At 40.1% G+C, this 14,045-nt stretch overlaps 1 protein-coding gene across 1 annotated transcript in view; it reads right to left on the minus strand.

The window, feature by feature from the left end:
- Nucleotides 1-1,177: 1,177 nt before the first annotated feature.
- The window catches only part of WASHC5 (WASH complex subunit 5), a 92,548-nt gene continuing 79,680 nt past the window's right edge, over nt 1,178-14,045 (minus strand). The window contains exons 27-28 of the mRNA XM_044669141.1: nt 4,482-4,569; nt 1,178-1,579 (exon numbers count right to left, since the gene is read on the minus strand). Coding sequence (XP_044525076.1) covers nt 1,523-1,579; nt 4,482-4,569 — 145 coding nt within the window. The 3' untranslated portion in view covers nt 1,178-1,522. The remainder of the gene's footprint in view (nt 1,580-4,481; nt 4,570-14,045) is intronic.

The raw sequence follows: 14,045 nt of genomic DNA on the forward strand, positions 1-14,045 counted from the left end.
TGGAATACTATTGTGCTAAAAGGAATAATAAACTGGAGGAGTTCCAGGTGAACTGGAGAGACCTCCGGGAACTGATGCAGAGCGAAAGGAGCAGAGCCAGAAGAACATTGTACACAGAGACTGATATACTGTGGTAAAATTGAATGTAATGGACCTCTGTACCAGCAGCAATACAATGACCCAGGACAATTCTGAGGGATTTTTGGTAAAGATGCTACCCACATTCAGAGGAAGGACTGCAGGAGAGGAAACATATAAGAAAAACAACTGCTTGAACGCATGGGTCAGGGTGGACATGACTGAGGGTGTAGACTCGAAACTACCACACCAATGCAACTACCAACAACTTGGAAATTGGTCTTGTTCAAGGACACATGACAAAACTAGTGGAAACGCGCAGCGGCCAAGGGGTGGGGGGGTGCGGGGGGGGGGTTGAAGGGGAAAGGTGGAGCATGAATCATGTAACCATGTTAAAAATGAATATTAATAAATGTTAAAAAAAAAAAAAAAAAAAAAAAAAAAAAAAAAAAAAAAGGTGCCTCTGCCGTCTGATATCCTATCCGGCTCCAGGACTGCTCCAGGAAGTGGTCCCGGAATCATTGTGCGGCTACCACGTATGCGCCGTGTTCTACCCATCCGAATGGTCTGCGAGAGCCAGGGTGGGACGGCGGCTCTCAATTAGGCTTTGGGTTTGGGAAGAGCTGGGATCAAGTTCTAGTCTGACATACTCGGGCTGTGTGACATCGCGATGACGTGCTTTGGTGGAAGTGTCTTCGTCAGGGAGCTCCCTGTGCCAATGAAATCCTAGGTCTGGGGCCCAAAGAAAGGCGTTCTATGATCACTGTGCTGTAGCTACAGAGATGGTGCAGTGGGTAGAGTGCCGAGTCTGGACTTAGGATGACCTGAGTCCAAATCCAGCCTCACACCCTTCCTTACTCACGGTGTGGCCCTGATCCCTTTTGTCTAGCCTTCGCCCTTCCATCTTAGAGGACTTAACGAGGACAGAAAGTAAGGGTTAAAAAAACAACAGACTCTAGGATGCAAAAGCACAGGGTGAGCTGGTGTTATGTGATACATGAGCCACCTCAAATTGATCATGTTCTTTGCAGCACGAGGATTTCTACAGGGAATAAGTTATTTTGAATACTTTAAAAACACAACAAATATTTTTGGTACTTGTACTGTTTAATGAAATAGAAAAGTCAAGATTGCACAAATAGCTCTTTAGAACATAAAACTAAATGTTTTTGTCCATAGCAATTAATTATATTCAGCATTTATAATATGCAGTACAAAAGTGTTCTGCGTTTACATGATATAAATTGCATATAGTATCATGATTAAACAATGATAATGACATTAATTAATGCTGTGGGATCCATCTTGTTCAGACTTTGGTGTTTCCCACATGTTGAAGGGAAAAAAAAGGCAGGTAGATGATTTATTGAATTTTGATCCTGTATTCCAAATGCAATGATGACGGGAGACTTACAAGGATGTTCCTTTTATTATTTAAAAAAAGTCACAAGACTGTTCTGAACTCATCAAAAATGAAATTAGGCACGTGTGCTTCGGCAACCTAAAACCCAGAAAGCAGAATTAGATATTTATTATGTAATTAAACTCCGAGTAAACCCAAATGGTCCACATAAGTGCCCATAATATTTTCCCTGTTTAAGGGATATCCAAGGTAATGAAATTGTAATTCTTGTTAGACTAAGATAAACATAGCACAGAGGAGAATCTCTGCAAATATTTTTGGGGTTCTGTCACTAATAAGACCACTATGTTTGCCTCAGGTGGCCAAGAAACTCTGTGTGGGACTGAATGCTGGGCCTGCAGTTGGGAAGACTCAAGCTCAAATCTGGCCTCAGATACTTCCTAGCTGTGTGACCCTAGGCAAGTCATTTATCCCTATCTGCCTCAGTTTCCTCGCCTATAAAATGAGCTGGAAAAGAAGATGGCAAAGCAGGCCAGTATCTGCCAAGGAAACCCCAGATGAGGTTATGAAGAGCTGGACATGACTGAAAAACCACAAATGTTTGCCTCAGCAGCAGCTAAGAGCACCTCGTCTGTGACCTCATCTGGGGTTCTCCCCCACATCCCCCCCTGGGGCTCTGGGTCCTGCTGTGACTTCTCGTAGCAGCTTCTGGCTCTAATCACGGCCCTTGTGGGAGCCGCAGGTAAGAGTTCAAGACCCTGAGAGCCGTTCAGCCTCTCGTGGTAAGATTGTACGGATCTCTCTCACCTTCACGGGGATAAGGGAGAGGCTCAGAGGGCAGGCATGGCCCAGGGCAGACAAGACCCGGGCCTGGGTCCGAGTTCACCAGAAGAGATGGCGCTGAGAACACACTTAACAGATTTCCTGAGAGCAGGCCCTGCCCAAGGACATGTCGGGCCTGAGACAATCTGGAAAGAACAGGCACGGTTCTTGACCTTTCAATCAAGCATTAAGAACCCAGGGCCTTGCTCAAGGAACCAGTTGTCAGAAGAAAGACCCCTACCCTCTTATACTTGATTTAAATGATATAATTTTAAACCTAATCAACACTGTGATTCTAAAGTAATTAGTATAATTCCATTATAATCTTAATTACAATGAGTAGAATTCATGATTTTATAAGGATCTCTAACTAAAGCATAAAACTGCTTCTAAGGGAGTTTCCAACCCCTCCCTAAGTCATATATCCCTTCTATCATATGTTGTGAGGAAGATTAGTTATATATAGTTTATATGGACCTAACAGGAAGGGCTGGAGGATTCCAAGATGGAATGAAGGAGCAGGAAGTAGGACTTGTGCTCTGAGAGAGATTCCATTAGTGGTTGGCACAAACTGTGGCTAGCCCTGGGAGATCTCAGAGTTAAGGACATCCTGCATCCTGATTTCCCTGGGATCCTGAGTGGTGGTGGCTTTCAGCAAGTGGACAAGACCTGCAGAGCTGCACCAAGTGGAGGAGGGGTTTGGGATCTGGTGAATGGCATCTCAAGCACACTCTCTTTACTTGGATACCTTGGACCACCTTGGCTTTTGGCATCCTGTGATCATCTGTGGATTACTGTGAGAACCCTCAAAGCCACCCTCAGGACCTTTAACTGTTGGTCAAACCTGGCTGGAACCAGGTTTGAAGCAGCCTTCCCAGTGACTCCAGAACTGTTCCTTTGAGCCCTACCTGGCCTAGGTTAATTAGAGTTAGAGTAAACAAGTCCTCCCCTTGCCCCTGTGATTTGCCCTTTAGGGTTTTAAGTGTAGAATCCCCTATCCCACCTTTATTAGTAAATCATAATTAAAACTGTTAAAACCCTTTACCTTGCCTGCTGGTTCCAAAGACCCTGGCCTAGATTGAGCAGAGTGACAATTGGGGCTAACTGCCATTCTTGATTCTTGGCTTCCCTATCCTGGCTGGTTCTGTCTCTCCTTCAACCCAGTGTGGGTACCCACAAACCATTAGGACACATTTACATCCCTGGTGCCCCACTCTTTTTACACATAAGATGCTGACCATTTGAGTTCCAGGTCCTGGAATGCTGCATCATGTCCTGATATGGTGCAAGAATGCTCCCCCTCTTCTATTTGGAAATAACCATCTGCTCAACTGATCAGATGAGCCCTGAGATAATGGTCATCAGTATTTCTTAATAAGGGTATTGTCTTGTGATTTGATCTTAAGACTAATATAGGTTTTCCTATATGAACTAACCAATCAGCTTTGTAGTTGGGTAACAGTTTCTAAAAGAGTTATGTCTTGTGCTTTTAGTCATCATCCTTGTTTGGAAATATTCACTTTGTCATTGTCTTGGTATAAAAACCACGTCTCTGCTGCTGAGCCTTTGCCGACTGCTGGTTTCTAAATCTGTAATTGGCCCGCAGCGTCCGGAGGACTTGGCCCTCTTCCAATAAACTCTAAAATTCTACCTTGACTTGGAGAAATTTGGCTTTTGATTTTATTTATCTAAATTGTTTAAATTGAGGCGGTGGGTAAATTTCTGCGACAGTGTTTTCCAGACCTTTGAGATTCTGGTTCTGAAATAAAATCACAATGACGCAGAGCCAGTCCAACATGTTTATGAATTTCAAAAGGCCCAGGGACTGCCCCGTGCGTGGGTGTGTGCACTGCACAGAACATGCCTCCATGCGTGTTGTTTATATATCTGTATGTCTGTGCACCTCACACAGCAGGAAAGCCTGACAACCCTTCACAACTGCTCTGGATCTCTGTATGCAAAGTTGGGGGCTCCCCTGCTGGGAGGAGGACAAGGAGGATGAAGAGGGAAGACCCTCCAGGAGGGATAGGGTGGTGTGCTCCTCCTTGACAGCAGGCCACAACCCTGGGCATATAGAAGTGGACTCCACCATCCTGGCTGCAGGAAATCTAATGGTGGCTGCCTAGAGACGGGCTCCAAGCCTGCCCTGTAGGTTGCAGTCTGTCCTCATGGCTCTGGGCCCAGCTGTTGCCCTCACCACCCAGGCACGTTCTCTTACCCTCCTCGGCAGCTTTGTGTAACGAACGTAATCCTCCAGAAAGAGAAGGGCACCTACTATGTCGGCAGGCATTTCAGGAATCTTCTGGCTGTAACAGAGATATCCATCAGTAGTTCAACAAATGGTGCTCTGAAACATTCGTAAGCAACTGGAGCCTTTCCCTTACTAAACCACATTTTAAAACAAATGAACCCAATGCAATTGTACCTTTTTTCAGACTATTCACTGGCAGGACTAATGCTGAAGTAAACTTAAATGCTTTGCTGCATAATTAGAAAATAGACTCTGAAGCTGGGAAAGATGAAGGCAAAAAGGGGATGGCAGAAGAGGAGAGGAATAGTGCCACGGAAACAACAGACAGGAGCTTGGACAGACTTCAGAAGACAGCGGAGGAGAGAAGGGTGTGATGTGTAAGGGTCCATGGGGTCATGAACAACAAACTACACCTGTTGATTTTCCTTATGAGATCAGCATGATAGAATGGTGGACCAAAGATAACTGGATTTGGAGTCAAGGTAGGGTGGGTGTTCAAATCCCACCTTAGATTCTTACTAACTGTGTGACCCCAGGCAAGTCAATTAACCTCTAGTTTTCAGTTTCCTTATGTGGAAAATGAAGGGGTTGGATTCAACAGTCTCTTTTGTTCTAATGTTAATGTTAATAACCTAAGTTATATCAAAGAGTTCCCACTCAAGTTCCTCTCCAATGCCTCAGGGGGACTGTGGAGGTGAGCCCAGATTTCTAATGGCTCAGCCACTGGAATGTAAACTGTGGCAGGTTCTAGAATCTAGAAAGGCTTTGAAGATGGGCTTGATAAGAGACTTTCTTTCTGTTTTTTTAAACCCTTACCTTCCATCTTAGAATCAATATTGTGTATTGGTTCCAAGGCAGAAGAGTGGTAAGGGCTAGGCAATGGGGGTTAAATGACTTGACCAGGGTCACACAGCTGGGGAAGTGTTTGAGACCATATATGAACTTGGGCCTGACTTTCAATCCACTGAGCCACTTAGCTGCCCCCCAAAATTTTCTTTTGTCTGAGGGCCACCCTAGCTCATTGCCAGGGAGATAAGCTTCTCAGTTACAGCAACTCTTAACGACTGACCACTAAGTGACCAAGGCAATCTGTGTCCCCAAGTTACTTTCTTGAAGGAGTTGAAGAATTAATAATCTTGGTCTTCTAAAGACTTTTTAATAATAAAAAAAAATTAACTAGGGAGACTTCAAGAATGGTTCTGCCTAAAAGCAAGGGCAGGTCCTGGTCCTCAGTTCTTGTGATCTCTTTTGTTTAGATCCCACAAAGAAGCAGGATGCAGTGGAGCTAATAAGAGGTTTTCTGTTTTTCCTCATTAGGCTATGAGCTCTTCAGTCATGAGGTGTCCTTTGCCTTTTTTTTGTAATCCCAGCACTTTGCATAGTGCCTGCCATAGAGAAGGTGCTAAATAAATGTTTGCTGATTCACTAACTTGTTACACATCTCCTTAGGCTCCATTTGTTTTCTCCTGAGGATTCTGCTTTGAGTCAGGAAGCTTGGAGAAGGCTAGATTTGAGATGAATAAGCAAGGTCCTTTTGGGCCCTAGGATTCTAAGTACCTTCTAATCAATATGTTGGTATAGGTAAAGTTTCTTTTTTCTTTAAAACCAGAATATAAAGTCTTTCCTTGAGGATTAAGACTGTGTCCCATTCATTTTCACACTGCTTTTGGCATATAGCATAGTGTTTGTCTCATAATAGGCACTCAGTAAATACTAAATTGAAGACTGTTTTTATTTGAAAAAAAAAAAAAAGAAAAGAAAAGAAAATCAAGGACTAGAGAAAGGGTGGTTTAAGAACCGAGTGGACAAAATATGAAGTCACTTGATGCATGAACTGCTTTGCTTCTTAGGCACCTACAAGACGCCCATTTGTCACATTCAATTTGGTTATGCATAAACAAAGGTCTCAGCACCTTCGTATTCCTCAGACCAATTGGCACAAAACCGAAGAGAACCATTAAGTTAAAAATTGTTAATTTAATGGGTCAGGAACTTAATGTGGTTTTAAATAACATTAGAATGTCAGCCAAAAAAAAAAAAGTTTCCTCTAAACGTAATACATATTTTGATTGGATAAAAGTAATCCTGAAGGAAAAGCAGATTTCCGAAAGTTTGATTCCATAGCTGGAAATCCTGAAAGGGAAGAAAGTCCAAGAAGGTAAAATTCTGACAACATAGTAACCAAGGATGCCAATGAAGAAAGGGAAGAGCTTCAAAGAAATGATGACTGTGGCTATGGAGAAAATCTTTCAATAAACTCCAATTTAAAAAGGCTATGTATGAAAGACAGGAGAAAGGGCATATAACCAATGACAAACAATGATTAAAAGGCCAGGAGTTCACAAGTACATAATGTTTAAGCGTCACACATGTACTTTTCTCAGGACAATCTTGTAAGACAGGTAGTGCAAGTTATTATTGCCCAGAAGTAAAGTTAAGACACAATTTTAGTAAATGATCTTCCCTGTGGCCACCCGGTAAGTTTCCTTCTATTTTCTGTTAAGGTTATATTCCCTCCGGGCAGCAGTCCTCATCCTTTCTTGCTCACTTTTTGCCACAACATAACTTAAAGTCCCCTATGTGGCTGGCCTAGAGTTCCTCCCAAGTTTTGCTTCCATGGCTGGAGGTGGCTTGATTAAAAATCTAGGCCTCCTTCCATCATACATATGCTCTGGATCATGCATATCTAACACTGTCCAGTTAATTCAGTGCTTTTACCCTGTGATGGAGTTAGTGTGTGCATCATCATATTCATTTTACAGAATAGGAAAGTGAGGGACAGAGTCAATGGCAGTGCCCCAAGTCAAATGGTTGAATTCCAGAGATATTCAAACTCCTTCAGACTTTGCCCTCCATGGGCCTGAGCAGAGAGATCAGATTCCTGAGCTTTCTGTAGACAGTGGATTCCTGGATATAGTGAGATCACTAAGCACTTGACAGATCTGACCAGGAATATAGAACCAGAACCTCTGAAACTAAAGCCTGAACATTGCTTAGCCTTGATAAGCTGAAAGAAGCAATTTTATCTGCCCCTGCATTAGGAATCCCAGATTATGAGAAACCTTTTCAGCTATATGTCAACAAAACAAAAGGTATAGCTCTGGTATGCTGACAGAGACTCTAGGACAAAGTTATCATCCAATTGGATACTACAGCTGTTAATTAGATCCAATAGCTGCAGGTACAGTACCCTAAGGGGGTAACAGTAGCAGCTGTGTTAGTCCAGAAGTCAGCTGATCTGGTTTTGGGATGTCCTTTAATGGTTTATTGTTCACATAAAAAAGAAGCACTAATGAGGAAATTTCGTACTCAAGCATATTCCGACCAACAAATATCTAAGTATGAAATTATTCTCTTAGGTAGTAAGAACATCCAGTTGAAGAGATGTAGCATACTCAATCTAGCTACTCTTCTTCCTGATTTACCTAAGAATGGTGAACCATTATATGAATGTGTTGAGGCAGTAGATCTTGTGGATATGCCTAGGATGGATTTAAAAGACACTTCAATCGAAAATCCAGACTTGGTATTATTCACAGATGGATCATCATATTCATGTAATGGAATCAGATGTACTGGAGCTGCAGTTGTTACAGAATTTGAGACACTGTGGTATGGCTCATTACCTAGTAATCTTAGTGCACAGAATACAGAATTAGTGGCAATGAAGCAAGCCTGTCTTCTAGCTGAAGGGAAAAGTGTAAATATTTACACAGACTCTCAATATGCATTCTGTTTGCCATGCAACAGTAAAGATCTGGAAATAATGAGGTTTTAAAACCAATAACTCATGCAGGAATAATAACTGAGTTGTTGGAGGCAATCCAAAAGCCAAAACAGCTGGCAGTAATCTATTGCTGGAGTCATACTAGTGGTCGAGATTTAGTCTCTAAAGGTAATTAATTGTAGGGCTGATATCACTGCTAAGTATGCTGCTCAGAACGCTCCAATTTATGTAATGAATTGAACACCTATTGATTCTGATGATCTAGAAAAAGCTTATGTAGACTCAGATATCCAGAAATGGAAGTATAAATTTGGAGCTAGGAAAGAACATGGGATATGGATTACTAATACAGGAAGACCATTGTTACCAAAAGACTTGTATACTTATTAGTGTCAAGCCATCCACACAAAAGGTCATTTTAGTACACAAGCTGTTGTAGATTCCATCAAGAGACGATGGGTTGCTCCTGGAATAAGTACTGTTGCAAATAAGATCTGTAATAGTTGTTCCATCTGCCAAAAGTTCAATTAAAGTGCATTCAGAAAGAAAGGTTTGGGTGGTAGACCTTTAGCATATTTGAGAGTTTACAGACTGATTATATCTGTATGCCTAAAGCTGGAAGATTGTCTTGTGATAGTTGATAAACTAAGTGACCTGCAAATACCAACACAGCAAGCTTTGTGATGAAAGTGTTACTCAAGGAAATCGGTGTACCATTAACCATAGATTCAGATAAGGGATCTCATTTCAGTCAGGATATTCTTAGAAGAGTCTATGAGAATCTAGGAATAACACCTAAATATCATGTTCCTTATCACTGTAATGCAAGGATGCAACAGAGGCTTTTGCTCTTGCAAGAGTCAACTGTAAACTTCCTGGCAGTTAGAATTCTTAGAATGTTCACAAAAGTTCAGTTGGAATCTGAGGCTTGAAGAGAGCTGATGTTCCAACTGAGGCTCTGCTTTTGGCTTTGCCTTGGCCTGTGATTTTGTCTCTGGACAATCTGAACCCAGTTGATTTCTCTGGACTTCTCCCTGACCTCTTCATATTATACCCCTATTATTTTCCCTGAATTTCCCTCTGGGCTCTGGGAGGAAGGGTGGTTCTGGGTTTGGTTTAGACTTTGTGGGCTTTAGTTTTCTGTAGGCAAGTAGAACATCCTTAAATCAAGCTATCCCTTTTTTGATCTAGTAAATTCTTTATTTTAAGGCAACCGAATCTTCCTGACTGGGAGAGCAGGCTCTCTCTCAGTCTAACCCTCCTGTGACCCTTCCCCCACTGGCAGCTTTCTCCCTAGTGGCTGTTACAAAACCCTAAACCCCTCTCTACTTCTGATTAAACCTGATATTAATAAATTCACTTTGTTACCTACTCAAACCCTCTGGTGAGTCATTGTGTCGAAGATTGAGGCAAGGGCTGAAGGGGGAAGGAGTTATTTTCTTTTATTTCTTGAGGGTACTGCGGGCATCCATCTTGGCAGGAAGTCTTACCTGAGACTTCCTCCTGCCATCAGTTTCACTGGCAGGGAGGAACCCTTTGACTCATCCCTCAAGGGACTTTAGAAACTAACATGAGAAGCCCTCAAGGCAGATTTAAACATTTCTGACTGGCCCAACTCCTTTGTATCTATAGAGATACTTTCCTCACCTTGATGGATCCTGCCTATATCTCCCCAGTATCTCCTGTCTCTAGCCTCAGTATCTAGCCTGTCTTAAGCTGCCTCTTCTGTATACCCCACCTATTCCCTCACCATTCAATATACCACCTCATTCATTCCTTCCCTACATTCAGCCACCCCTTTCATTCCTCTTCCTAATACCTATCTCACCCTTATCACTCCTTTTAACCTAAAGATTCAAAGATTTACTCATTTCTCAATAACATCATCCACAAAGTTCAGGTTAGGTGGAGCATATGAATAGGGAACTCAAGACTATGGTTGGGAAACTCTGTGCCGAAATTCATCTAAAATATTCTTCCCATATCTTTGTTTTACCTACGTACAAGGCCAAGAGCAGATCTACATATATCATTGTATGAGATGCTCTTTGGACATGCTCCATTACAAGCAAAGGCTTGTAAGGCTGTTTATGCATCACTCTTAGGAGGTGATTGCCAAATTGCTTCATATTTAAGTGCTTTACAGCAGAGGCTAAGAGAATTAAAAGACATGGAAGTATTAATTCAATCTGGTCCATTGGATTATTCTCTTCATAATTTTCAACCAGGTGATATGGTCTATGTGAAAATTTTGCCAAAACTTCGGCAACTGAACAAAATTGGGTAGGTCCTTATACAGTTGTATTAGTTTCACCATATTCTGTAAAAGTATTAGGTAGAGATTCATGGTATATTGTTCTTATATTAAATTAGCACATAGTATAGATAATGAAAATGTAGAAATTGTTACTAATGAAGAAGAAATTGTGTAAATTGAGATCTTCAGTTAATTAGAGTCTACAGTCAGAAAGTTCAGTAAGGAGAGGACCATTCCAGTGAAAGAGGATGTTCGGATAAAAGAGGACATGGATGTATGAAGAGGATTCAGGATATTATGGACATTGTCTTAAGACTGATGAACTTATGAAATGAACTGATAAAAACTTTATTTTCAAGGATTTTCTTAAAGAAGAGGATTAATCATGAACAATTTGGATTAAGTGGTTTGAAAGGATTTTTGGTAATGTAAATAGTATGACTACACTACATATTCATCTGCATCCAACATTGCACATAATACTATCAAGAACTTCAATGGAGAAAAAGGAAAAGGAGAACAGCAGAAGAGGAGAAACAGAGATGAGAGGATTTCTTCAGAGGCCTTCATAGAAGGAAAGGGAATCTGAAGAAGATCTGAAGTTTGGTAGGTTATCATACATCCAACAGTAGCATGTTGCAACAGAATATAGCAAAGTAACAACATAATAAATCAGATACATTCCACGCAAACATGTTAGGATACATTGTATTCCTTGTGGAATAAAACAATGTATAAATACTAACAAAATCAGAATTAGCTATAGGATAAGTAAGTACTAACAATGCATAGTTACTAACAAAGATTAGCTAGTTATTTAGGTAGATTTAGTTAGACTAATATACTAATAACTTAAAGATAGTTTAAAATAGTTTAGTGAAGTAGGAATAATATTAGATTAGAGGTTAAAATGAGGTACTAATGTACATTACAGTGCAGATACAACAAACATAACAAAATTGCATTACATGAAGAACATATACTACAGATCACATATAACAAAATAATGTAAAAAGATGTATAAATAAGTGTAAATAGGATGTGTATATTGTATTATAGCGTATTATATATATGTAAAAGGTGTACATTTGCATATTTGATATGTATATATTGTGTCTGTATCATATATATAAATGTAAATTCTATGAATAATTTAATATTGAGTTGCAGACATTTAAATGCAATTTGCATAAGTGTGTTTGATGTTTTGTTGTAATTTTGATATAAAAACTTATGCAATGTTGGGTTAAAAATGTATTTTCCAAACTTGTTTGCATTTATTAGTTAGTAGAATATTTCTGTATTAGAATAGGAGTTGTGTTTGATGTTTGTTTTGGATTTTGTGTTGATGTTTTAATTTTGCTGTTGACTTTGTTGCAAATTTTGTTTTAATACTTGGTATTCTGTACTTTGAACTATGTAACTGTTCAATGTATTTATCCCTTTACCTTTCCTTGTTAAAATCCCTAGAGTAGCATAGAGTGATAGATAGGATAAGAAAGAGATAGTATAGGTTGTCTGTTATTTTGGGTTAGAATTTTAAGTTAGTCCATAGTGCACAAATACCAAAATACTGTGTGAAACATATTTTGGCTTTGTGCAAAGGGGGGGGGAACTGTAATAAGGAGTAAGGTAAGGTAGATAAGTGTAAAATTTAGAAAAGTATATTTGAAAATGCAAGCTTGATTTGAACATTCTAAGGGCTTTTGGAATGTGGCAGAAAGGGCACAGAAATTTTGAACTCTGGGACAGTTGGGAGGTTTGTCACTGGTGGAGGAGCTTGTGCCCTGATCTCACTGAAGAAACCCCACTTGAGGAACTACAAAATAGGTCTGGATCAGCAGCTTTGGAGGGTGGACTTCCAGATCTGTGACAGCTTATTGGAGTGACCCCGTGGAGGTAGTGGACTGTATCAACACCTGGACCCTGGGTCAGCAGAGAACATTGTTGGAGCAAGCAGTGAGATCCCCCAAACCTTGTCAAGCTTGCACTTAGTCTAGTATAGTGTAGTGTAAGTATTATCTCCCCTGCCCTGATTTCCTGGACCACCTAAACCCCTGTATCTTTCCTCCTCTAGCTGTTAAGAGTAGTTTGACCCATTTCCCACTTGCCCTACCTTATTTTATTATTAAAATCCTTTTATGTTGCTTCCTACTGTCTCATTATAACTCCAAAGGACTCACAAATATTTAATTGGTTTCCCTGGCTAAATTAAGTGTGTAACTGTCATACCAAGTATTCCTGTCTTATCATTTCCCTATTTCAGGAGCTACAGTATTAAAAATGTGAGTTGCCTTGGTCATGTGTATTCTCTGTATATGTGCCCTGCTATGAGAATATTCTGTACCTGCGTTTCCCACCAATGCTATGGTTACTTGTGGGAAAATATGTTTCACTTTTATGCAGGAAATGTTTTGTTGCTACTGTTTTTTATGCCATCTTGTTAAATAGCTTTGCTTTGAGCTAATTGTATCTATTGTGTAATACTTAATGGTAAATGTACCTTTAAAGGTAAGCTTATGAGGTAGAGTTTTAGGAGTGAGGACCCACGGAGTACTCTCAAAATGGGAGTGGACACCCCCTTCCCCTAACAAACTATTGGTTTCTGTAGGGATGTTGATCTGGAGGGAGATTTCTATTGGAATTCCATATAGCTCTGTCATGTTCAATACTTTTATGATGTTTAACACTTTAGGATGAAGGAATACTGATCAAATCAGAGGACACAAAGCACTACAGCACAACAGGAATAATCATGAGAAGGTCAGAAGATGTGGGTTAGACTTCCAGCTCTGTTCTTGGTGAGTGCAGGTATATGAATCTAGTTAACTAACTTAAGTCCTCTTAGTCTGTTTTCCCATATGCAAAATGAAAATTCACCATATGGTTATTATAAAGATTACATGAAATAATGAGTCTGAAAGCACCTTGAAACTGTATAGTACTATTTATAAAAGTAATTCGCTATTAAACTAACAAAATCAACTTTTAATAGGAAAAAATATCAAGGACTCAAGTTAAAAAAAAATCAACCACATACTAGATGGGATAAGACCTATCTCAATAGAACATATAGAGAAGACTGAAGGTTATCAGTTGACTTCAATTATTTTTCTCTAGAACCCTTACCTTCTGTTTGAGAATCAATTGTGTATTAATTCCAAGGCAGAAGAATAGTAAAGGCTAGGCAATAGGGTTTAAGTGACTTACCCAGAGTTACTCAGCTAGGAAATATCTGAGGCTAGATTTGAACCCAGGATCTCCCTGTCTCTAAACCCAGTGAGCCACCTAACTGCCCCCTATTGGTTGACTTTCAGCTTAATATAAGCCAAAAGCATAACTTTCCGGGGCCAACTCTTCAATTTGCACCTTTGATCTTATTCCTTCCTGACTCTCCTAGTTTGTACTTTTGGTCTCTCAGTTATTGTCCCTTTCATTTTTCATTTTTCCTTATTAACTACTTAACCTTGCTACCTCTCTTCAAACTATAATATATATATATATATATATATATATATATATATATATATATATATATATATATCTT

This window comes from Gracilinanus agilis, chromosome 1 (genome assembly GCF_016433145.1).
Source record: "Gracilinanus agilis isolate LMUSP501 chromosome 1, AgileGrace, whole genome shotgun sequence".
NCBI classification, from domain to species: Eukaryota; Metazoa; Chordata; class Mammalia; order Didelphimorphia; family Didelphidae; genus Gracilinanus; species Gracilinanus agilis.